This window comes from Salvelinus namaycush, chromosome 36 (genome assembly GCF_016432855.1).
Source record: "Salvelinus namaycush isolate Seneca chromosome 36, SaNama_1.0, whole genome shotgun sequence".
Taxonomy (NCBI): domain Eukaryota; kingdom Metazoa; phylum Chordata; class Actinopteri; order Salmoniformes; family Salmonidae; genus Salvelinus; species Salvelinus namaycush.
This window is the reverse complement of record NC_052342.1, coordinates 11780910-11807017: the sequence shown is the minus strand read 5'-3', so window position 1 is coordinate 11807017 and position 26108 is coordinate 11780910. Positions and strand designations below refer to the sequence as shown.

Genomic DNA, 26108 nt, shown 5'->3' with positions numbered 1-26108 from the left:
TCTTTGTGCCACATATTCGAGAGAGAAGCTTGTTTAATTTTAATTAAAAGTGATTGGGAAGATGGGAGTGTTTCACTCTTTATTAGTATCACTGAGGTACACCGCCAAAGCACCAGAGTGATTAATCTTTCCAAGGCGCATGGAAGAGCAAACAACATTCCCCAAATACTCCCACCATTACGTCTCTGAGTATCCAAGGAGACTGGTCTATTGGGGCCTTTATTCATTCTGAGTACTATAAGCAGTAACACTGACTTCATTCCTTTAATGTCATTCCTCCCTAGAAATGTATTAAAATCCAAACCCAGTTCCTGTATTCTTCTACCCCTTTTCCAGTCCCTGTCCCTTAAATCCTCTTACCTTATATGGTGTGTTTGAATCATGTGTGGTTAACTACCTAAGTCAAACCTCAGAAAACATTGTGATTTGTGTTAAGATGACTCCTTTGCCTCTCCCTGTCCTGTCCTGTCACACTGTAGCACTTCCCCATATCTGTTCAGTGACGCTGTGCATTCGTCCTGCCCTGGCAACTCTAGCTTAATAATAGCCAGTCGTGTTTATTTCCGAGCAACCCAAAGCTGCCAGCCTAACCCTAGGCACCCTCCCCATGTTTGATATCTGTTTTTTGTATGTCTGTGTTACTATTTATTTTCCCTCTCAATCCTCCTCTCTCCTTCCAATTCCCAACCATGGTTGCCTTTCCAAGCCAGCTATGTGCTTGTGTGCATGACAGAGAGCCCAAGACCCCACGACAGGACCTGGCCTTGTATCTTCCCGTTTGCATGACAGTGAGCCCAAGCCCCCATGACAGGACCCGGCCTTGTATCTTTCCATGTGCATAGTGCTGCATCATTTATTTTCAATCAATTTGTTTTGGGATCGGTTTCAAATTTTGATTTGGTTTTAGTTTCTACTTCGAACGTGGTTATTTTGGAACGTGTTTCCACTTTTTTGATCTGAGAAGCAGAGTTGCACCATATTCCATGTACTTGTACCATAGTTGGATGTGTCTCCACCACGGAGCATCTGTATGTGTGATGTGACAATGTGACGCGGCACATTTACGCCACATCAACTGGAAGAACGCAGCATTGAAGTTGTTCTCTTGATCACTTCACTCTGGCATGCTGTCGACCCTCCAGTTCCTCTGTGCTGTTCTCTTTATATCTGTATGAATGGTATCATTTATGCATGGTGTTTATGATTGTTAGTCCATAGCTAGTCCCATCATCGAGCTTCTAGGCCTGGACCGAGTTGTGTGTGCAACTGTGTGTTGTACTCTCCATCCAACCATCACAGAATAAAAGATCCATGTCTAAATATATTACATTAGATATAAAAGTAACATTTCTGGCAAGTTGGTAAATATATTTGTTATCCGTGTATATAACTTATGAGTCTGTTTTTTTCTCGGCCGTTGATGGGAAACCTTGGCCTTGTGCAGCTTGTATGAGTTGTTACCCCTACCCTCTGTCTTCTGTAGTGCGCCGGGTGCCCCCGCGGTTCTCCATCCCGCCTACGGACAATGAGATCATGCCTGGAGGCAGCGTCAACATCACCTGTGTGGCGGTGGGCTCCCCCATGCCCTACGTTAAATGGATGCTGGGAGCCGAAGACCTGACGCCCGAGGACGACATGCCCATAGGGCGAAACGTTTTGGAGCTCACTGACGTCCGCCAGTCTAACAACTATACCTGCGTAGCCATGTCCACTCTCGGGGTTATTGAGGCGGTGGCGCAGATCACGGTGAAAGGTAGCGCCTGTTTACTTCTTCCTGTCATGTTTTGTTGGTCTCAAAAGGAGGGTTCCTAAAGCCTGGGATGTGTTGACACCAGCCTCAGTGCATTAGATGCTAGATTGAGAATCAGTGAAAGGGTTATCTTTCAACCAGGGGAGTTAAACACCAAAGCTCTACCCCCCCCCCCCCCCCCCCCAAAAAACAGTTTTATTTGGCTGTCTCCATAAGAGAACCTTTTGAAGAACCCGTGTTGGTTACAGGTAGAACCGTTTGGGGTTCTATAGAACCGTTTGGGGTTCTATAGAACCGTTTGGGGTTCTATAGAACCCAAAAGGGTTCTACCTGATGACAGCCAAAGAGCCCTGTGTGTGTGTGTGTGTGTGTGTGTGTGTGTGTGTGTGTGTGTGTGTGTGTGTGTGTGTGTGTGTGTGTGTGTGTGTGTGTGTGTGTGTGTGTGTGCGTGCGTGTGCGCACAGTGGGTATTGTTTGGTCTTCTCAGAAGGCAGGGTTCTTATCGGAGTGTAATCATATCTCCTCCGCTGCATACTAGAGAGAGAGATTCCAGATTCTACATTTGAGGTGGCATATAACGAGAATCCATCGCTCTCATATCTTTCAATTCATGCCACCGGTGGTGGTAACAGCAGAGAAAAGCACGTCTTTTGTTGTACTTGGGAGGCTTCCAGGACTTTTGGCCCTTTATCGGTTTTACAATAGTTCAAATATGGTTATAATGCACTGACGTGGCATACTAATAAGTAAGGCAAGGTTAAAACAAATATGACCTTTTATAATATACAGTCTGAAAATAAATCTACAGTATGAAGGGTAGGAATGCTATTATTGTTATCGTCAGCCTATTCACAGCCAGCCTATTCATGGAAATGTGATAATGCCTGAGGAATTCATATGAAATGTTCAAGGCTTCTGCCTGTTGTTAGTTATTATGTGTTTCAAGTGAGGATATCCCGTTTTCCTTGGATAAGTCACCAATAAGTCACCAATATTCTCTTCTTTATAACAAATAAATAGCGGTGTTATTCCACAGGAATTGGGCCTAGTGTTTGGCCCACAACTGTTATTTGTACATTATAGTCATTTGTAGATTAACCATGTATATTGAGCATGCATATTTTAAATCATATCTTATTTGTTTGTTATTCCAGCATTGCCCAAGCCGCCCGGCATTCCCTTGGTGACGGAGCGCACGGCCACCAGCATCACGCTGACGTGGGACTCAGGCAACCCTGAGCCTGTCTCCTACTACATCATCCAGCACAAGTCCAAGATCTCAGAGGACACATACAAGGAGATCGACGGCGTGGCCACCACTCGATACAGCGTGGGTGGCCTCAGTCCCTACTCGGACTACGAGTTCCGAGTGGTGGCGGTGAACAACATCGGGCGTGGGCCGCCCAGCGATGGCATCGAAGCCAAGACGGCTGAGCAGGCACCTAGCACGGCGCCCAGGCAGGTCAGGGGTCGTATGCTCAGTGCCACCACAGCCATTATCCACTGGGACGAACCAGAGGAGGCCAATGGGCAGATTATGGGCTACCGTGTGTACTACACCATGGACTCTGCCCAGCACGTCAACTTGTGGGAGAAGCAGATAGTGCGTGGGTCAAACTTCCTCACCATTCAAGGCCTCATCCCTAACAAGACCTATTACATTAAGGTCCTGGCCTACACGTCGGTGGGCGATGGACCTCTATCTGCAGATCTCCAGATCATTGCCAAGACGGGGGGTAAGATCTGTGTGTAGCCGGCTTTTTGTGTGATTTTGTTTGGACCAAAGCCTTTACATGGACAATAACATTAACTGTATGTGAGCTAGTCGATACATTATTGTAGGAGCTGAAGCGCTGCAATGTTTGAGTTATGAGTAAACAAGCGCATCAACCAACTCTGCAATGGAGAGTATCAACAGGCTAATTCGACAGCTAAGTGTCTTTCTGGGAAAACACTTCACGCACTCTGTCCTGTTAGATAAAAGTCTCCTCATCTTTGACCACAGCTGTAAACACTTGAAATCTCTTTTGGCTCTTGAGTGCCAAGCAATTTCCTTTTTAATTTGCCATTCTGAATGACAAAAATCACAGTTTAATAAACAAGATTGGGGCCTTGTTTACTTCATTCAAATATATAAAGCAATAGTAGCAATAACAGGTAATAGTAATCATGTATTAATAACAGGTTACTACTAATGTTATTATTAATAAACATAGCCGCAGTAGTACCAGCAGCAGCACTCGTCAAATATGTTTTAGCAGAGGTACGATGGAAGTGACAGTTAGTATCATTGGTTTAGTGGACCAAATGTGTATTTGTATTGCTTTCCCAGTCCCCTCTCAACCGACCGACTTCAAAGGGGAAGCCAAATCCGAAACAAGTATACTACTATCGTGGATAGCCCCTGCACAGACCGGACAAGACAATCAAATCATGGGATATGAACTTCTGTACAAGAAGGGGGACGACAAGGAGGAGGTAACTGGTTTCTCATATTCAAAATATGGCTAGCTATACTGGTCCAGTGTATCTTACACCCAATGGTATACCTTTTTCTTAATGTTCTGATCTGATGACATACCATTATCTCAACAGAAACGAATCAGCTTTGAGCCAACCACCACATACCTGCTGAAGGACTTGAAACCCTTCACTACTTATACTTTCCAGCTAGCCGCGCGCAGTAAGCATGGTATCGGAGCCTACACCAACGAGATCTCTGCAGAAACCCCTCAAACACGTAGGTCCTCTTCCATATCTAAGCTCTGGCCAGACAGTTTACCACTGGATGTGGAAACACCTTGGAGAGAAAAAAATTAAATCAAATCAATTTTCAAACGCATCTACCTTTGCCAATTTAGAATTGCAAATTCTAATTCCACAACCTTTTGCCCAAAACATGTTGATGACATGATACAAAGTGAATGTCATTGAAAGAGGTGGATGACTCTTAATAAAAAAATTATGTAATCGAAAGAGGTGGGTGACTTTGAAAATTGACACGTTCTGCAGCGATTGGAGCTGAAACGGGGTGTTTGGAACCTGACCATGCACCTATTCACTTTCAAATAGCTGCATGGACAGCGTTCACCAGGGCTCTCCTGTGAAGTCAACCGACAAGGTCACACTATATACAGAAGCTACTCCTCTTCAACACCTTTGATGTGCAAAACATCCCAACTAAGGCCAATAATAGATATGTGAATTATTCATTTCAATTTCAATTTCAATTTTCTCTTTGTCTGACTGTCTGACAGTTTTGATTAGGGGAAGGGCATGTTATCCCACTATTAAAAGCCTTGTCTCTTGACTTTGCGTGTCAGCCACGTCAGAATATTTGCATATTGAGACTGAGCTTTCTATGGAAATACAATACTGCACCTTTTATCTGGAGGTCAGTGGAGTTTCCCTTTCTCAGTATAATTAATCATTGGTGATGCCAACCCCTTAACAAAATAATAAAATACAAAATTGGATAGACTACAAATACTGTAGAAAGCTCAAAAGCAAGTAGTATCACTGACGATAGAGAATAACCTTATTTTACCTCACAATAAGCCCTCAGGTTTATTGAAATTGCTAAAGTATTGACCAATTTGTCAAGGCACCAAATTGAAAGCTAAGGACAAAAACATAGTGTATTTATTAGAAAATTGTTATTTAAAAGATATTTAAAATAAACCCGAGGTCTGTGTAAGACAAACAAGCAGAGAACAGGTAGGTATTAAGTTCAAAAAGTCCAAACTCGATGGGAGGTACCAAGAAAAGATGTCTGCATTGAGACTTTGAAAAGTCATTCATATCTCCTTGGGAAGTTCTCTGCTGTACAGTCAGGCTTTTACCACAAACCAACAGGCTTCGGAAAGGTTGGTGACCAATACAACTTTTTACACTTTGCTAGAGTTGAAGCATCAACCTTTATGTTTTTGGATTCGTGGTAACTGCTTGCCCAATGTTTGATATTTGTTTGATTTTATTTGGATTTTATGTGATCCAATGAACTTTTACTGAGCAGTAATTGGATACGTTTATATTAAATGTGGGTTTCAGTCATGCTTATAAGTCCAAGATATGAAGCCCTAGACTGATAACAGCTTTTAGGAAAGAATATGTAAGGTATTATTTCAAAGGTAGGTTACCTATTTTGAAGGTGTTCTATTATCTCATGACAACCCCATCCATACATCCTCAGTGTGTGTGATTTTATTTATTGAGTTGACCTTGTTTTAAAAAGTGTTAGTCTTTTGTCTTTGCCTTTTGTCTCATGTTAATTTGGGAAACCTCATTGACCTTTGCAAACATTGTTTCAGTCCTTGTGGTTCGTCCTCATTTTGTGTCATATTTGTTTTCCCTTTCCCTTTTTTTATTGTTTGTTCGTTTCCACCACCATCATCCCAACCCCAAAAAACTTCAACCTACCTGTGAAACCCCTCGAAACAAACAAAATAAAACAAAACCCCAACTGAAATGGTTGATCCATTCAAACAAAACCCTGCTCGTCCTCAAATCCACTCCTCCAATCAGAGCCCTCAGCCCCACCTCAGGATGTGAAGTGCTCTAGCCCCAGCTCCACCAATATCCTGGTAAGTTGGCGGCCGCCCCCTATGGAGTTACAGAATGGGATCATAACCAAGTATGCCATCCAATACGCCGCCACTGAAGGGGAGGACACCACCATCCGACAAATATCCGACATCCCTCCCGAAAGCTCCCAGTACCTCTTGGAAAACATGGAAAAATGGACCGAATACCGTGTGACAGTGACTGCTCACACAGATGTCGGTGAAGGACCTGAAAGTTTACCACAACTCATTCGCACCGAGGAGGATGGTATGTTTTTCTGAAACCACTGCCCCTGTTGCAAATCCAGTCCACCCTCTAACCTCCTTTAGATACTGTCTAACAGCATCTACAGTCCCTCTGACCTAGCGTCCCTCCCTGCTTCTTCCTCCTGCTTCTAACAAAGCTGACTCCTAACTCTCATGCAACTTTGTTTTTTTTACTAAACTGACTGCGACTGACTTTTTTGTAAATCTCAATGAACTTTTTGTCAGTATTTTTCAGCCTTTATCCTTTTATGCTTTTACTCAATTTCAACATATGGTATGGCATTTTTCTCCTGCACGGAAGCACTTCACAGGCCTTTTGACTTCCAGTCCCAAACTGTCATTTAAAACACTTTTTTTATGAGAAAAAAACTTTTAGTTGTAACTTTTTTTTATAAACTTGACTGAATGGCAAGTTATGGACAGTGGAAAGGACACAATTTGGAAGGTATATTTTTAATGGCCTATAACAACAATATCTTTTTCAATTTCAATTTCATTTTTTCTTCACGCTTCATAGCCAAAATTCTTGCAGGGTGCTTCAAACTTTTGAAGCATTCCCTTTGGCTCTTTTCTATTTTGACAAACACATTTTTATTCCATGTTTTTAATCCACTACTTCCATTTTTTGATGTTTCCAGATTAGGTCAGTTGTCAGACCTGTTTTTGGGTTTGTTTTTCTTTTCCCGTGCCGTTGTTGAAATATTGATGTCATACAGTGCTTGTTGCAGTATGCTCGCTCCCGTTTTCTAGATTTTTTCACCTCAGCATTTTGCTCTTTGGAGTTGGCCAGGAATTAAAACGGGGAGAAGGGGTCCTCTATAATCTTGACCTTCTTTCTTTTATCCCATGGTGTTCCTCCAGTTCCCAGCGGCCCACCTCGTAAAGTCGAGGTGGAGGCTGTCAACTCCACATCAATTAAAGTGATCTGGCGCTCGCCGATGCCCACCAAGCAGCACGGGCAGATCCGAGGGTACCAGGTGCACTATGTCAGAATGGTTAATGGGGAACCCATGGGACAGCCAGGCATCAAGGACATCTTGATCGAGGATGCGCAGGTAAGCACCCTCCTCCTTCGCTTAAAACCACAAGTTTTTATGATATGGTTAAACCTTATGGCACAAATAATACTGAACAAAAATATTAACGAAACATGCAACAATTTCAACAATTTTACTGAGTTACAGTTCATATAAGGAAATCCGTCAACTGAAATAATTTCATTAGGCACTAATCTATGGATTTCACATGACTGGGCAGGAGCACAGCCATGGGTGGGCCTAGGAGGGCATATGCCCACGCATTTGGGATCCAGGTCCACCCACTGGGGAGCCAGGCCCAGCCAATCAGAGTTTTTCCCCTCGAAAAGGGCATTATTATAGACAGAAATACTCCTCAGTTTCATCAGCTTTTTATGTGGCAGGTCTCAGACGATCCCATAGGTGAAGAAGCCAGATGTGGAGGTCCTAGGCTGGCATGGTTACACGTGGTCTGCGGTTGTGAGGCCAGTTGGACGTACTGCCGAATTCTCTAAAACGATGTTGGAGACAGTTTATGGTAGAGGAACGAACATTGAATTCACTGGCAACAGCTCTGTGGGCATTCCTGCAGTCAGCATGCCAATTGCACATTCCCTCAAAACTTGAGACATCTGTGGCATTGTGTTGTGTGACAAAACTGCACATTTTAGAGTGGCCTTACATTGTCCCCAGCACAAGGTGCACCTGTGTAATGATCATGCTGTTTAATCAGCTTCTTGATATGCCACACCTGTTAGGTGGATGGATTACCTTGGCAAATGAGAAATGCTCACTAACAGGGATGATAACAAATTTATGCACAAACATTTTGTGAAATAAGCTTTTTGTGCGTATGGAACATTTCCGGGATCTTTTATTTCAGCTCATGAAACATGGGACCAACACTTTTCATGTTGCGTTTATATTTTTGTTCAGTGTAGTTGTTCTCAGGACCTTTTAAAACCCATTGAGTACATCTATGATAAAATACACATTGTCTACACATGTCTATGAATAGACCTACACATTATGTGACTCCTCCTATGTTACTCTCAATATCTGAGACAATCACAGGAGCTTTGGGGCCTTAGTTTAGATCCAATGGATCACACATCTGTAAACTCAATGGAACTGACATAATCAAGAACGTATTGGTGGTAAGTGAATGACATCTCTTAAGGGTAAAATCATCAGTCAGTATGATATACAGTATGTGTCTTGTCTGTGGCAACTACTCAACAACTCTCTCTAGTCTCTACTCTCTTACTAGTGACCGGTGACTCTGTACTTAGTCGTTGTTTTGTTTTCTTTCTTGTTTCCACTCATCTCAAATCGTAATCAGTGGGAATATGATGATTCAACTGAACATGTGAGTAAATACAGAGACCTGATACAGTGTTAATCCCGTTCCCCCTTCGTTCCCCTGCATGCTCTGTCTCCTCTGTTCATGACCTCCCCTTGGTTTTGATTGTTATGAACCTCACATCACCTCCTGACTCCTCTGAATCCCGCTAAGACAAAAAGACAACACATACACGACTTGTTTTGTACTTGTAACCATGTTCATTGTCAGTTATTTGCTTTTTTGTGAGATAATATCTGTGAGATAATGTATGTCCTCTGAATCAATGAGTTACAGCATAAATGCATGTACAAAAATGTACATTAGTTTGGTCCTTTGTATGATGAATGATCCTAATATTACACAACATCCCTAAACACTCCCCCCTAATGCCCAAATTGCAGTAAAATCTCAAGCAAGAGTAAAACAAATACAAATCACTATTCTTCTACAGGAAATGGTCATCACAGAGCTGCAGGCTGAGAGCACGTACTCGGTTGCCATGGCAGCCTACACGACAAAGGGAGACGGCGCTCGCAGCAAGCCTAAGCTGATCACCACCACTGGCGCAGGTAACGGACCTGTCACCGCTGTTAATGTACCCTGTGATCATCAAAAAATGCATTTGTCCTGTAGAAAGCTGTGAAATTGCACCCAGTGAAAGGAAGCCCAAAAAAATGATGCTAAGCAAACCTTTCCGCCCACGGCTATTAAAGTGTGAATGTGGCTAATTGCCACCTCAATTATAACAACAATTGTAATTCCGCTCACCCCCCCATTTTGACATTGGAATGCTCACAGGGGTTAAGGAACTAATGAAAAAATGAGGTGGGGAAATGGGGGAAGAAAAATACTTCCAAATTGAAGGCAGCCCGATGGTCTGTTCAGCTCTCATTGGTTTCTTTTGAGAGAGCAGCATGACAGAATCCAAATGGCAATTCAGAAATACTTTGCTGTGTGTGTGAGACATAATTGCGCTGTCGTCTAATCCGTCTGAAAAGCCTTTCATGCCGCACCTGCCTGGCGTACAGATACAGACGGCTAGTGTGTGTGTGTGTGTTGGGGAGAGGATGGGAGCCTTTACTCAGTAAATGCTTAAAAGGGAGGCCATATTAGTAGGTATCAAAGGAAACAGCATTAGCATTTATGCAAACAGGGTGTTAGCTATATACTGCTCTCTTGGTGGCTTAACACTTTACACATAACAACATCAGCCAATGGTAACCCTTAACACTGTTATGAGTTGGAAAGGAGTTTAGATTATGCTATGTCAGGGATTATGGCTTGGGTTGTTTTTGGGTTGTCATCATCCTCTCAAAATTGTCATAATGTCTGTCGTTGGATATTGCTTTTAAAATGCTAATGAAGTTTGAATGGGTTCTTTGCACGGTATTTGTATTGAATTTGTTATTTTGTCTCTTAGTACCTGAAAAACCACGACTCATGGTCAGCCCTACCAACATGGGCACTGCCCTCCTCCAGTGGCACCCTCCGACGTTAACCCATGGCCCACTGCAGGGCTACCGCCTTCGCTTTGGCCGCAAAGATGTCGACCCCCTGACCATCATCGAGTTCCCTGAGCGTGAAAACCACTACACCACCAAAGAGATCCACAAGGGGGCATCATACACCTTCCGCTTGTCCGCTCGCAACAAGGTGGGCTTTGGCGAGGAGACAGTCAAAGAGATCAACACTCCTGAAGATGTGCCTAGCGGCTTCCCACAAAGCATTGCGGCCGAGGGCGGCACTACCACCACCATTCAGGTGAATTGGAATCCCCTGTTACTGGCGGAGCGCAACGGCATTATCGTGAAATACGCCCTGCAGTACAAGGACATCAACAGCCCTCGGAGTCCCTCAGAACTCTTCATCACTGCCCCAGAGTCCACCGTCACCCTGGACGGCCTCAAGGCTGACACCACTTACGATATCAAAATGTGTGCCTTCACCAGCAAGGGCTCCGGCCCCTATAGTCCCAGTGTCCAGTTCAGGACACAGCCCTTGGATCAAGGTAGGACCCCACCCCAATTCCCCCTCCCGCCCCCCAATCCAACTTCACTCCACAACCACCATCAACAGCAACCACCTCGTCAAGCTTTAGTGACAGAAGAACAAACAGAATGGGATTACTGATCTCATGATTGGTCAAAAAATCTGCTGTATGTATACATAGCCCTCCCACCCCAGGTGGAGTAAGTATATGTGTCCCATGTGTTGTCAGCTAAGCCAAAGGTGAGTCTGTAGATTATAAAGGGCTCCTGTTAATAAAAAGGTAAGATAAAAGAAAGCAAAGGTAAGATGGGAGCACTGTAACCCTGCTAAGACCACACTAGTGCTGGTTTCAGACTGCTTGTAAAGAGAAACATGTTCAGGTAAGAGGTTTATTGCTCTGGAATCATTTAAGGAGGGTTATGTTTGTTTCGTGTCTAAATCATCTGCTCCCACTTTCTTTTAGCAGTGTTTGCAAAAAACTTTCATGTGAAAGCTGCCATGAAGACATCTGTGCTCCTCACCTGGGAGATCCCAGACAACTATAACGCAGCTCAGCCCTTCACAGTAAGAGCTTTTTGATTATCTTCCATATTTTAATAAACAATGTTCGAGGATCCAGAAAATATCAAGTGACATGAGCCAAAAAATATAGTAGTCACATAAATATCTGAACAAGTCCGGACATTTCCCTGACTAAACAGACCTCATATGTTGGATTAGTGCATCTCCTCAACATTCACACACGCTTTCCTACCATTGCAAATCCAGATCCTCTATGACAATGGCCAGAGCGTGGAGGTGGACGGCAAGCTCACTCAGAAGCTTATCACGGGTCTGCAGGCCGGGACGCAGTACTCCTTCCTGCTGACCAACCGGGGCAACAGCGCCGGCGGTCTCCAGCACCGCGTCTCCACCATGACCGCCCCGGACATCCTGCGCACCAAGCCCTACCTGATCGGCAAAACCAACTTGGATGGCATGGTCTCTGTGGAGCTGCCCTCAGTCCAGACTTCAGAGAAAGTCAGGTGAGTGGCGGGGATTAAAACGAACGCTTGTTTTGTATTTATAGAGCTGGCTATTTAGCCTAATTTGAATTTACTTAATTCATTTGCCTCGGTGGCTGCCCTAATCCATTTATTTACCTTGAGCTCGTCTTTGGGTTCAAATTTGATTTGATTTGATTTGATTTTTATATCAGCAGAATACCATTAAAGCTTATTTTTCCTCTCAATAAGTGAAAGGGGCAAGATTTGACACTGCCAGATTTTGTAGCACTTTATTTTTTAATACTGTTTGAAAGGTCAGAACATCAGCACTGAAGAGGTCATCACTTTCTTTAGTGTACCCTGTATATTACATTAATTGCATTGTATCAAGCCTGTTCTTATTGTTCTCTGTTCATCAGAGAGAAGATGACACAATGAATTCTCCCATCCAATTTAACCCACTCCCCAGTATTAAGCCTTGTAATGTCTCTTCTAGCCTTTCCAACTAAGCTCTGGGTTGTCAAAAGGCCAATGCACAGATCTGATTGTAGACGGGCACTTCAAACCAATCTAGGATTTTGATCTTGCTGGATGGACTCGAGCCCACTCTCCCCTATGCCAGTGCTTAAGCTAATTAGCTTCCCATCAGCCTGCCACACTGCCTTCCTGGCTAATGCTAGCTAGCACCGTGCCCAGCCTGGAGAAGCCCTGAAAAAACTCTGGTCGAGGCCTTTATCTCCCTTGTCGCCCCAATGGAGGGTTGAAAATCCCTCTAATTCCAGCTCCTCTTCTCACTCTCACGGAGGGGTACTAATTAGCCCGCGGGGCTAACAGTGCGCCGACTTCTCTGATGATAACGGGCTAGCGTAACTAGCTAATGGCGCGATCATTTGTCATCTTTGTCTCTTGTCCTCCATGCCTCCTACCCTGTTACACCTACAGGATAAGGCTCCTCAGGGACGCTAGTGTATGAAGCTCAAAGCTTTGTGTATGAAGCTCAAAGCTTTGATCTTGGTTTGTTTTGTTTACAATACAATGGTGTATTGTAAACATCTTATGGAATGAACTGACAATGACCTTTGACCTTGAAGAGCTTGAAATACCTTGTCATTCTGTTGTTTTCTTTCTTTTCCTCCCATTTCCAGGGGATACTACATAGTGGTGGTGCCTCTGAAGAAACAACGCACAGGAAAGTATCTCAAACCCTGGGACAGTCCAGATGAGATGAATCTAGAAGAGGTAGGTACCACAAAATGGTCCATAAAATCTGTCAAAAAGTCCTTATTAAACATTAACATTCAATTCATGTTGTGGAATCTCAATATTTACTGAATTGCAATGGAATCGACTTCAACCCAAGTCTTACTAAAACAAAGGTGGTGGGGAGAACTCGACTCTAACTCTGCAGATACGAGAGGATGGGGGTGGGGAAACCTGGGGACGGGGCTCGTTGATTGACGAAAATAGCTGCAGAGCGAATTATTCAAATGGGAAATAGGTAGAACATGGAGTAGTCATCAAGTGCACTGCAACTCAACCCCCCCTTCCCACCCCCTCTCCCTCTCAACGGTAATTACCTGAAGAGCTGCATCAGGCCTCTGTGTTCTTATTCAAGGGAAAGGTAGCACACTGGTTATGCACAAAGTACTTGACAACTTTTATATTTAGCCAGTCTAGGTATATCTGAAGCTTTTGTGCTCTGTGTATCCTTAGGTACATTTGGGGATAAGCTGGCGTAATGATTTAGCCTTCAAACCGTGAAATGTGTGTGTTCTTTGTGATGCGTCATTCGCATATAGACAATCTCTCAGCTATGTTAATGGCCTTCAGCACACCACAAACTCACTTACCTAATGCATGTGAAACATTCCTAACAGTCATAAGATACTGAGGATGGCATTCAATCAATTGCAGTCAGTAGGTCTCCAGATAGAGCTACCGGAAGTGTGTTTGAACTCCCTCTATCCAGGACATGCTGCTGTACAGTACAATGCACTTCCAAAAGCACGATTCAGAAATCCAGTGTCTGCAATTGATCAAATAAAATCAAATGTTATTTGTCATACTGATCCACAGATGACGCAATCTCTATTGCACTCCACACAGCCCTTTCCCACCTGAGAAAGGTCAGTGTTGGGACGGTATGTGAATTGGAGTGGATTCCAGGGTGTCTGGGATGATGGTGTTGATATGAGCCATGACCAGCCTATCAAAGAATGTCATGGCTACATATGTGAGTTCTACGGGGTGATAGTCATTTAGACAGGTTAGCTTGGCGTTTTTGGGCACAGGGACTATGGTGGTCTGCTTGAAACATGTAGGTATTACGGACTGGGTCAGGGAGAGTCTGAACATATCAGTGAAGACACTTGCCAGCTGGTGAGCGCATGCTCTGAGTATGTGTCCTGGTAATCCATCTGGCCCTGCGGCCTGTGAATGTTAACCTGTTTAAAGGTCTTACTCACATCGGCTACGGAGAGCGTGAACACAACAGCTGGTGCCCTCATGCATAGTTCAGTGTTGCTAGCCTTGAAATGCCTATAGAAGGTATTTAGCTCATCTGGTAGGCTCGCGTCACTGGACACCTCGTGGTTGGGTTCCCCTTTGTAATCCGTGATAGTTTGCTAGCCCTACCACATCCAACGACCGTCAGAGCTGGTGTAGTAGGATTCGATTTTGGTCCTATATTGTCGCTTTGCATGTTTGATGGTTAATCAAAGGGCGTAGCAGGATTTCTTATATGTGTCAGGATTAGAGTCCCGCTACTTGAAAGCAGCTCTAGCCTTTAGCTCAGTGCATATGTTGCCTGTAATCCGTGGCTTCTGGTTGGGATATGTACGTACAGTCACTGTGGGGACAACGTCACAGATGCCCGTATTAATGTTGCCGTTTACTGTGTGGTAATCCATGTGGTAAACTCCTCAATGCCATCGGATGAATCCCGGAACATATTCCAGTCTGTGCTAGCGAAACAGTCCTGTAGCTTAACATCCGTTTCATTGGACGACTTACGTATTGAGCGTGTCACTAGTACTTCCTGTTTAATTTTTTGCTTGTAAGCAGGAATCAGGGGGATAGAGTTATGGTCAGATTTGCCGAATGGAGGGTGAGGGAGAGCTTTGTGTGCATCTCTGTGTGTGGAGTAAAGGTGATATAGAGTTTCTTTCGACTCTAGCTGCACGCTGGTAGAAATTAGGGTAAAACGGATTTCAATTTTCCTGCATTAAAGTTACTGGCCACTAGGAGCTCCGCCTCTGAGTGAGCATTTTCTTGTTCGCTTATGGCCCTATGCAGCTTTTAAAGTGCCGGCTTAGTGCCAGCATTGGTTTGTGGTTGTAAATAGGTAGCTATGAAAAATATAGATAAACTCTCTCTGTAAATCATCTGGTCTACAGTTTATCATGAGGTATTCTAACTCAGGCGAGCAGAACCTTGAGACTTCCTTAACATTAGAGATCGTGCACCAGTTGTTAACAAAGAGACACACATTTACCATGTCCTTGTTCGGCCGCGACTCATAGAAACATAGGATATTACAGTTCTTCAGATCACGTTGATAGTATAGTCTCGAATGGACCTCTTCCAGTTTTTTTCTTCAGGGAGGTATCCAGTGAGTCTCGTCAGGTATCCCACACAACGCTGTCTCCTCCTTCTTCGAGTGTCAGGGATTTGGGCCTGGTCCGCGATAATCATTATGTCTTTGGTCTGCGACTGATTGAAGTAAAAGTCCTCGTCCAAATGGAGGTTAGTGATAGCTGTTCTGATGTCTAAGAAGCTCTTTTGGGTCACAGGAAATGCTGGTGGAAACATTATGTTCAGAAAAAGTTAAGATCAGTGCCACCCCCTCCAAAACAAATTGATAAATTGGTTAGGGGCCCATAAAATGGTCTCCATTCCCTCTCGTTCAATTATTTATCCCAACCCAAGTGTGAACAGGTGTTAGCCCTTTTTGCGTCACTAGACTTTTGATGTAAGTAGATCGGTTTAGGGATAGATTAATATCTATTTAATACTTTACTTGTCATTGTGGGTAGGTACTTATGGGGATGATTTATTCCTAACCCAGTAAATAGAGCAAACAAAAACACAATATGAGCATACACTTTATCTCTTGAGAAGAACCATGTTGTTTCACTGAGTCTCATCTGTCTCACGCCTTGACCAATTACCAGAAAGCCCCCTCCCATCAGAAATAGTTTGTTTGTCAGTATTGGGCTCTCACATTTTCACAAATTTTACCAAGGGCGGCTTGTTTTAGCCGTGTTGACAAGGGATATGATTGAAGACATTATCGAGTAGTGACACCGCCCCCCTAGCCAAAGCCATTGTAGAAACTTGATAGGCACACACGCACTCCAGAGAGAGAGATATGAAGTTGGCTCACGTTGATTCGACGTGTACTTTTATGTAGGCTTAAACCACATACACTGAACAAAAATATAAACACAACATGTAAAGTGTTGGTCCCATGTTTCATGAGCTGAAATAAAAGATCCCAGAAATTGTCCATACGCACAAAAAGCTTATTTCTATCAAATTCTGTGCACAGATTGTTAGTGAGCATTTCTCCTTTGCCAAGATAATCCATCCACCTGACAGGTGTGGCATATCAAGAAGCTGATTAAACGGCAGGATCATTACACAGGTGCACCTTGTTTTGGGGACAATTAAGGGCCGCTCTAAAATGTGACATTTCGTCACACAACACAATGCCATAGATGTCTCAAGTTTTGAGGGATCATGCAATAGGCATGCTGACTGCAGGAATGTCCACCAGAGCTGTTACCAGAGAATCGAATGTTCATTTGTCTACCATAAGCCGCCTCCAACGTCATTTTTGAGAATTTGGCAGTACGTCCATCCCGGACTCAAAACCGCAGATCACATGTATGGCGTTGTGTTTCAAGGTGACGGTGGGGTTATGGTATGGGCAGGCATAAACTACCGACAACAAACACAACTGCATTTTATTGATGGCCAATTTGAATGCACAGAAATACCATGACAAGATCCTGAGGCCCATTGTCGTGCCATTCTTCCACCGGCATCACTTCACTGAATAATTTTTGGTTGGCATTATTGCGCCCAAAACCACATAGGTATACTTAGACCTAGTTATGTAGCCTATAGCAATAGCACTTGAGCGTAGACCTGCATAACATTACACTTTCCCATAAGAGCGAGACAAATTTGGCTTTGTTTTTCTGAGTGAGCAATCACACTCCCATTGTACGAATATGATCTGATTCACATTCTGATCAAGTTGCCTGGTGTTGCTAGTGGGTAAATAATATCTGGTCTCCCTATCAGTGCAGTGTTACAATGCAATATCTGACGGGGGCTAGCTTGGTGCTAATGCTCTGAGGCAGAATTTTTCTGTTATGACACACTGCACTTGCTCAGGGACTCACCACTTTCTTGGATGTAGGAAATGGAGCCAAGGGTGTTCTTTGTGTGTGTTTGTGTGTGTGTGTGTGTGTATGCGTATTTAATTACCCATGCTCAGCAAGAAACAGAACACCATTGCATTGTTGTTTAATTGATACCTTTAGGGGCTTGGTACTTACAGTACATTTGGTGCGCTCAGCACTTTCAATGAGTAGCCTCACCTATATTGTGTACCATGCCACAGGGCATTTGCTATTATACTGTTTTAATAAGTACATTCCAATGACTACAAGCCATCATGTGGTCATGATGGTTCTAAAAGGTTGCTGGTGTCTGGGGAGTCTGATTGCAATATATCAAAACAATATTAAGAGACAGAAGTCCATCTCTACCTATCGACAAGTATTCAGTCAGTTTACCATATATTTGCCTCTCATTCCTTCTAAAGATTATGCATTATACGTACACACACACACACACACACACACACACACACATGCACACACACACACGCACACACACATGCACACACACACACACACACACACACAGCAGAGCAGGGCATCTCTTCCTATTCTATTTCATGCCACTGGAACTTCAAAACATTGTCCCCTTTCCCAAACATTTATTTTTTATTTTTTTTAACTTGAAATCATTTTGAAATGTTTGACAGTATTCACGGTTATTATAGAAACTCATTTATGAAAATCCACACATCTTGAAATCCTTGCAGCATAAAACAAATGAAATCCAAATGGGAATATTTCCTCTTCCGTTGCAATCAGTAGTTTGAGCTTTTGTAATCAGAAGGGATGTAACACAGATTTGTGTGTGTGTGTGTCCATGTGTGTATGACTGCAAAACAACATTTTTATCGACTGTCTAGCTACATCGTCTCAACTCTTTTCATTTTTAGCTGCTCAAAGAGATTAACCGAACAAGCCGAGGCCTTCGCTTCCGGAGGCAAGCTGAGCCCAAAGCCTACATCGCTGCCTACTTCAAAGACCTTCCTACCGAGTTCACTCTGGGAGACACCAAGATCTATGGGGACTTTGAAAACAAGCAGCTCGCCAACGGCCAAGAGTACATCTTCTTTGTGCTTGCTGTCCTCGAGATCTCTGAAAATGTAAGTATATCCCTTTTTATGCTTTTTTCTTAGAAAACCTCTCTCTCTCTCTCTCATCCTTTGTTTCCTTCTCTTCTCTTAGACACCCCACTCCATAAAGGAATTAGTTCAGACAGGCGCAACAGTCGTCCCTCTGTCGATTTCCTTTTCATTTTCCCTCATGGTTAAAGTTGCATATTAAACGTCAAAGACCGAAATCAATTGCGTCTTGGCAGGGGGCACGTCCCTTGGCTGGATGTGTTACGTCAAGTCCGTTTGAGCCCTGGTCCCTGAAAAAGGGCAAGAACAGGGGGAAATAGGGGAAAATATGGGGGAAATTCCCCAGGAATAACTCGATAACGGGACTCCTCTTTAATTGCACACCTACGTGTGGACGCCATTATCTCCTCCACTGCAGCTAGGGTGTGTGTGCGTGCGTGTGCATGTGTGTGTGTGTGAGAGAGAGAGAGAGAGAGAGAGAGAGAGAGAGAGAGAGAGAGAGAGAGAGAGAGAGAGAGAGAGAGAGAGACGAGAAGGAGAGTGTGGATCAAAGGAGAAAGGGGCATGATTAGCTGGCTAAATGCATCAGAATGATGGATTTGATGACCTGGGAGGTTTTAAGGGAGTCTGTCTTGGACTCCTCCAGTCTTGACTGCAGATCTAGGAGGATGATAATGGCAGGTGGGCGAGCGGACAAAATGGGGGGAAATCTTTAATTTGCCCACCAGCACTGATTGGCTTTTTCTTTGCCCCAAAGCCCCCAGTCTTTATCTCGTTCCGCTCAGAACGGCGTAAATGTACTCAATCACAAATGAGAGATGTTACGGATATTACGAACGTGCCCATATCATGTGGATAGTTGAATTTGTACATTTGCATTGACACAATACATTTGAATGGGCAAATCTTAGCCTACTCGGCACATACAGGTTGTCCTGATGTCTTTTTGAAAGTCAGACTGACCGAATATACATGTACTTGAAGAGGAAAAGTTGAAACTTGGACACTTTTGAACTTGCGGTGGCCTCACAGAAGGGCTGAGGTCTATTGATTGGAGCTCAGCCGTGAGGGTTGATAGATATGTGAGAGAGTGCAGGTTGTTTTTCTACAAAGCTACACAGTCAGGAATAAGATATCACTTCAGGAACCTAGGAACAGAGTCTGAACTGGGACCACAGAATATGTTTTCAAAGTCATGGGAGGCAGAGAAATAGTGGCATTAGAGTCAGCCAAAAATATTTCCTATTGTTGCCTGGATACCTAACTACATTGTGGTGATAAAACAATTTCCCCTTCTCTACTCTACACTACCTGCATGTAGAACTAGCCTATTGCGTGGTTATTAAATAAGTTATTCCACTAGTAGTTTATGTAAAGTGTAGCCTGAGAACCTCAATAAAATAACACAGCGATGACTAATACAACTCCCCTTCCTCTCCTTCCCAGACCATGTATGCCACCAGCCCCTACTCCGACCCTGTCGTGTCAGCTGACCTTGACCCCCAGCCAATCATTGACGAGGAGGAGGGACTTATCTGGGTGGTGGGCCCAGTGCTCGCTGTGGTCTTCATCATCTGCATCGTCATCGCCATCCTCCTGTACAAGAGGTAAGGACTAAAGAAAGTGAAGCACACGAGTGAGAGAGAGAGCGAGAGAGAGAGAGAGAGACTTGCATCATCAAAGTCAAACGAAGCACATTCAAATACACTGTCACAGAAACAGTCTACCTATCAGACAGACACACTCAATCACACACACAGTCACACACACGCACACATACACAGAAGAAATCATAGTAGCTCTTTGTCTGAACCTCCAGCGTAAGCTGACCGTTCGCCGCCACCGTCCATCAGTCAAGCGTAGAGGGGGAGCGCTCAGAGTATCTGCTGTGTGGCAGTGCATGCTGCTTTAGAACCACACACATACACAAGAGAGCCAAGCTCCAGGCCTGTTTTGTGACCCCCGGTTGACCTGGTGCTTTAACAGGGACACATTTCTCTCGATCCTAGCTTCTCCCTCTTATATTTTTCACCTTGATTGAATGCTGCTTTGGGCCAAGTGAAGCAGTCTCCATAGCATCCACATTGAATGGCACTGTAAAGTGTATTAACGCATTACTGGGAGAATCAGCCTTGAGAGAAGTGAAGCCTGGGCTTATAGACAGTCTATCAATAGATATGTTTTTCACTCAACGCCAATCGAGAACATAAGTACCCCTGAATGCATAGGTATTTGTTAAATATGTCACTATAATCGGAAGGCATTCAAACATCATTGAGTCCTATGGCTATTTACTTACTCTAGGCGTAGGTGACAATTTGATTGTCCTTCCATGTTGACTGTTTTGGTCGTTCAATGCCAGGGGCACCCGAGTAGAGCTTAGAGAGGCTGCTGCCTACATACAGACTTCAAATCGTTGGCCACTTAAATAAATGGATCACTAGACACTTTAATAATGCCACTTTAAGCATGTTTACATATCTTGCATTACTCATCCAATATGTATATACTGTATTTTATACCATCTATTGCATCTTGCCTATGCCGCTCGGTCATAGCTCATCCATATATTTATATGTATATATTCTTATTCCATACCTTTAGTTAGATTTGTGTGTTTTGGGTAGTTGTTGTGGAATTGTTAGATTACTTGTTATATATTGCTGCAATTTTGGAACTAGAAGCACAAGCAATTCACTACACTCGCAATAACATCTGCTAACCATGTATATGTGACCAATAAAATTTGATTTGATTTGATTTGATAACTAACTGTCAGGTATGGAATCAACGTAGAGGGGTCCTCCTCTGGTTTCTGTTTGCGCCTGGAAAGATTTACACAACAATTACCAAGTCAATGTCACCAGCGTGTTTACTAAGTCAATGTCACCAGCGAGTTTACTAAGTCAATGTCACCACCGTGTTTACAAAGTCAATGTCACCACCGTGTTTACAAAGTCAATGTCACCACCGTGTTTACTAAGTCAAGGTCACCACCGTGTTTACTAAGTCAATGTCACCAGCGTGTTTACTAAGTCAATGTCACCACCGTGTTTACTAAGTCAATGTCACCACTGTGTTTACTAAGTTAATGTCACCACTGTGTTTACTAAGTCAATGTCACCAGCGTGTTTACTAAGTCAATGTCACCACCGTGTTTACTAAGTCAATGTCACCACCGTGTTTACTAAGTTAATGTCACCACTGTCTTTACTAAGTCAATGTCACCACCGTGTTTACTAAGTCAATGTGTTTACTAAGTCAATGTCACCACTGTGTTTACTAAGTCAATGTCACCAGCGTGTTTACTAAGTCAATGTCACCACCGTGTTTACTAAGTCAATGTGTTTACTAAGTCAATGTCACCACTGTGTTTACTAAGTCAATGTCACCAGCGTGTTTACTAAGTTAATGTCACCACTGTCTTTACTAAGTCAATGTCACCACTGTCTTTACTAAGTCAATGTCACCACCGTGTTTACTAAGTCAATGTGTTTACTAAGTCAATGTCACCAGCGTGTTTACCAAGTCAATGTCACCACTGTGTTTACTAAGTCAATGTCACCACTGTCTTTACTAAGTCAATGTCACCAGCGTGTTTACTAAGTCAATGTCACCACCGTGTTTACTAAGTCAATGTCACCACCGTGTTAACCAAGTCAATGTCACCACCGTGTTTACTAAGTCAATGTCACCACCGTGTTTACCAAGTCAATGTCACCACCGTGTTTACTAAGTCAATGTCACCACCGTGTTTACTAAGTCACCACCGTGTTTACTAAGTCAATGTCACCAGCATGTTTACTAAGTCAATGTCACCACCGTGTTTACCAAGTCAATGTCACCAGCGTGTTTACCAAGTCAATGTGTTTACTAAGTCAATGTCACCAGCTTGTTTTTTGAGTCAATGTCACCAGCGTGTCGGGATTTCTGGAACATAACCAGGAAATGCTTCACTTGTTAAGATACATTTGTATGTAATATAATTGGTGCCCTGTGTGAGGAGCAAAGGACAACATGTTCATGTTGCTGTGTGTGTTGCGGCAGGGGGAAGGGATGAAATAATAGCCCCACAGCATTGCTGATTAACTGTATAAATCAGTCACAGCAAGATGCACACCTACATGCACACTTGGATACAGGTCACAAAATGGTTTATGTTCATCTGAGCTGAAAGTCCAGGTTCCCCATGTCCCAGACCCCATTATAGATCACAACGAACATAAGTGGCTTTTGTTACAACGTTAAGCTCAAATTTTATTATCTGATCTTTTTTTAATGTATTTTCTTAGAAACTCTATGCAAGCACATTATTTTGTATAATCAGTATTCAGTATTATCACAATTGTCCTGTGTTGTTGCCTTGATGTAGTTATTCTTTAGGATATACAGTAAACAGATACACAAGAGCCCTTCCATGCTCGAGTGACAAACAATCACCTGAAACTACTAAATAAATAATACATCTTTGGATTGCACCTGGGATGAGATTATATGATTTTAAACGACAAGTACCCAAAGTGGCATAATTGAGCGTTGTGTCGGTAGTGAAGGGACACTAATATCGCATGCCAACCAACATTGAGATGCGATTGTTGTCGCTCAGTTGTCTTTTTGTAGTTAGACACATGTTTATTCTTCTTAAACAGGAAATAGCGCATTACAGTATAAAATATAAGCGTCGTAGTTCAACTTCGGCCATGGGGCGTGATACTGTTGTCAGGATTATTAAGTCGTCATAGTTGTCGTGCCAGCTAACATCCTGTCATTCTTTCTTTTCCTTGCTTACGAATGGAGCAGCAAACCAGACAGGTAAGAGTGAAAGGATGTGATATGGCTGACAATACCACAACTATCCCCACCTCAACCCTTTTTTTGATCCCTTTGCAGACATTTCCTACCCTCTAGCTTGTTGGGCAGAGTTCAATCATTGCAGAAAGTGAGTTCCCCCACTGCTGTGCAATTCCAAAGCACTTTTAAAAGTCAGCTGTTTGCATTGATTGAATTCTGACCTACGTTCCAATTGATAGTATTTGAATCGACATCATATATTTGATCAGCCAGGACAGTTCATTTTCAAAAAATGTATGTGTGCTTTCCATTCTTCCATTACTCTCACCCTACATTACATAAAAAATAGTAATATTATTTCAAATTTGACGAAAACCCATATCACCATTTCAATGTTCCATTGACCAAACATGTCTAAATGTCCTGTCTGTCTCAATACAAAGGGTCAATTTCTTGATAAACACAACCCCTAGAAATCCTTATTTCTTAGATTTCTACTGAATTCAATGTCTCACCGCCTGTACGCAAGAAACAACTGACTTGCATGCCTTGAACAGAACCAACATGCATTACAATGCCAAGACTGCTCCCCCTCACTTTCTCCTTAATTCTCAAAATGCTAGTTGGCATGAACATTGAATGCCAATAATATATCACAAATAGATATATTTCTTCAACAGCATTACATCACAGCCAAATGTACTCACTGGCCGGGAAAGCACTATACTGTACCGGTACTGTAACACTTTAACAGCGTTTGCCCAGCTTTCTTACTCCCAAATCATTTCATTCCATTTTTTATTCAGCTTTCAATTTGATTAACCCTGTGTTTTTACCAAATGAGCCCTTGCATTGCTAGATGGCTATTAAATTGTAGGTACACTTTGCCGTACTCTTACAATGTCATACATAGACTATTGTATGTGTTCAGATATCTGTTCAGATGTACCCATGCTATCATTTTCAGCCTTTTCTTTTCATGCCTGCATTCTCCACCAAATGTAGCAAATCATATGACTCATTCTGTATGGTCCCATCTACGTGTTTTCAGACGCATGCAACGATGACCTCACACGACCCATTTCATCCTTTGTTGTTGTTTTGGACCATTACACCATTGACCCCCCCCCCCCCCCCCCCCCCCAGGCTATTTACACAAGCCTCATTGCTTCCCATATAATGCAAAGGTCACAGGTTAGTGATTTTACTTAACCCTAATGAAGAGAGGTTGGAGGTCAGAGGTCAAATGATGATAAACTATTTTGAAAGGTCACTTCTAGTATAGTGCTAGTCCCCCTTGTACTCTGTACACCTCTCGTTAGACAGATCGAATGTCACCGTAGTGAGTCTTTGGGCAGATCTCTTTGGCAAAGCTCTTTGTCAGAGACTGCACAGTTATATAAATAAGTGGTCAAAAGTATTATATCCCCGAAGTAGATGGATTATATTTAATTGATGAAATCTCTCAATGCCATGTAGGTTAATCTCAGAGATTGAGTGTATTTATGGCACCTCTATCCTCTCATAAGCATGATATGGAATTTATTAGACTGCATTCCCATTATCGGAATGAATTAAAGATGCACGAATGTTCTTTACTGGGCTTTAACTTCATGCTTCTTGAAATGTGAATCTGATCAACTTGTATGAACATTAAGATATATGTCCACTAAGAGTAGCATTCATCCCCATGTATACAAAACATAACACAATCTGGCGGATTAAAGGAGGACGCAAACTATGCTGGAACCCATCAGATGTAATTCATCATCAAGACATTGTATATGGAAAATGTATACATTTTATTAGTGTCATTTCATTTAGGGAAATATCTTCAAAAGGGATGAAAATGCACCCAAAAAACCGATAGAACACAAAACATTTTTTTTTAAAGTATTCATGTTTTAAATGTTTTATCCCCACAGGAAAAGGGCAGAATCCGAAGCTAGAAAAGGAAGTCTGCCCAACAGTAAGGAGATTCCATCTCATAACCCCACCGACCCTGTGGAGCTCCGACGCATGAACTTCCAAACGCCTGGTAAGGGAATTTTGTGATAGCAATCATAAATCACACAAACCACTGCAAAGCGTCCTAGATCCATAATCACTCAATGATTTAAGAAATTACGGACATCTTAGTCAAATTAAGATGGCTTTATATTTAGATGGCTGTAGTTACTTATCTTCACCTGACTTAGTAAGTGAAGCAGCAGAATTAATGTAATATATCAAATCTGGTTTGTTATCATTGGGAAAGTGTGTGAATGTCTCCTCTTTGCGATGTGCTTGCTCATGCGTGACCTCTTTAAAAGTCAACACCTAAATGCTAAACCAACACTTCTCACGGAGTTCCCATGACTACAACATTCAGGGGAGGTCATTGTTCAAAGTGTGGCCGGACATGATGGAAAATGGACAGGTGGTGGGGAAAAGATACACAGGGTCAAAACTGATTAACTCCTCCCAGGAGATAGAGAGAGAGAGCAAAGAGAGGTGCTGAAGACAGCAGTGCAAGGCTAATACTTTCATGGCAGTTACCATCATCCTTGTCTTCACGGGTCACCTACAGATGTAGGATATTTATTTGAGACAGTTTGCTATAGCATGAAAATAATCCTGTAGCAACAGCAAATGTGAATTATTATGTGGGGTTGATACATTTTTCATTATGGCAAATCAATACTGACATTTTAAAGTGGAAATCCTTTTTAACATTGAATACATTACACGTTTACTGCTGTGAAGGAAAATTCTCAGCAACAAAAGAGTGATCAAATTAAGATCCTACATCTGTAGGTCGTTGCAGCCTTTGCCAAGCTAACACTAGACTCAAAGTGACAGTGTAGCATGTTGGAAGTCACAGGTAGCTGAAACTATGACAGTGTCACAGTGCCATGTTACATCCTGTA

The 26108-nt window shown here is 42.8% G+C and overlaps 1 protein-coding gene across 1 annotated transcript in view; it reads left to right on the top strand.

Moving 5' to 3' along the window:
- The window catches only part of LOC120030233 (receptor-type tyrosine-protein phosphatase delta-like), a 176217-nt gene that overhangs the window by 87679 nt on the left and 62430 nt on the right, over positions 1–26108 (top strand). The window contains exons 6-20 of the mRNA XM_038975579.1: positions 1484–1753; positions 2905–3486; positions 4083–4228; positions 4346–4490; positions 6275–6580; positions 7441–7634; positions 8938–8964; positions 9392–9509; positions 10361–10948; positions 11396–11493; positions 11698–11954; positions 13061–13154; positions 18220–18429; positions 19855–20015; positions 25125–25237. Coding sequence (XP_038831507.1) covers positions 1484–1753; positions 2905–3486; positions 4083–4228; positions 4346–4490; positions 6275–6580; positions 7441–7634; positions 8938–8964; positions 9392–9509; positions 10361–10948; positions 11396–11493; positions 11698–11954; positions 13061–13154; positions 18220–18429; positions 19855–20015; positions 25125–25237 — 3309 coding nt within the window. The remainder of the gene's footprint in view (positions 1–1483; positions 1754–2904; positions 3487–4082; positions 4229–4345; positions 4491–6274; positions 6581–7440; positions 7635–8937; positions 8965–9391; positions 9510–10360; positions 10949–11395; positions 11494–11697; positions 11955–13060; positions 13155–18219; positions 18430–19854; positions 20016–25124; positions 25238–26108) is intronic.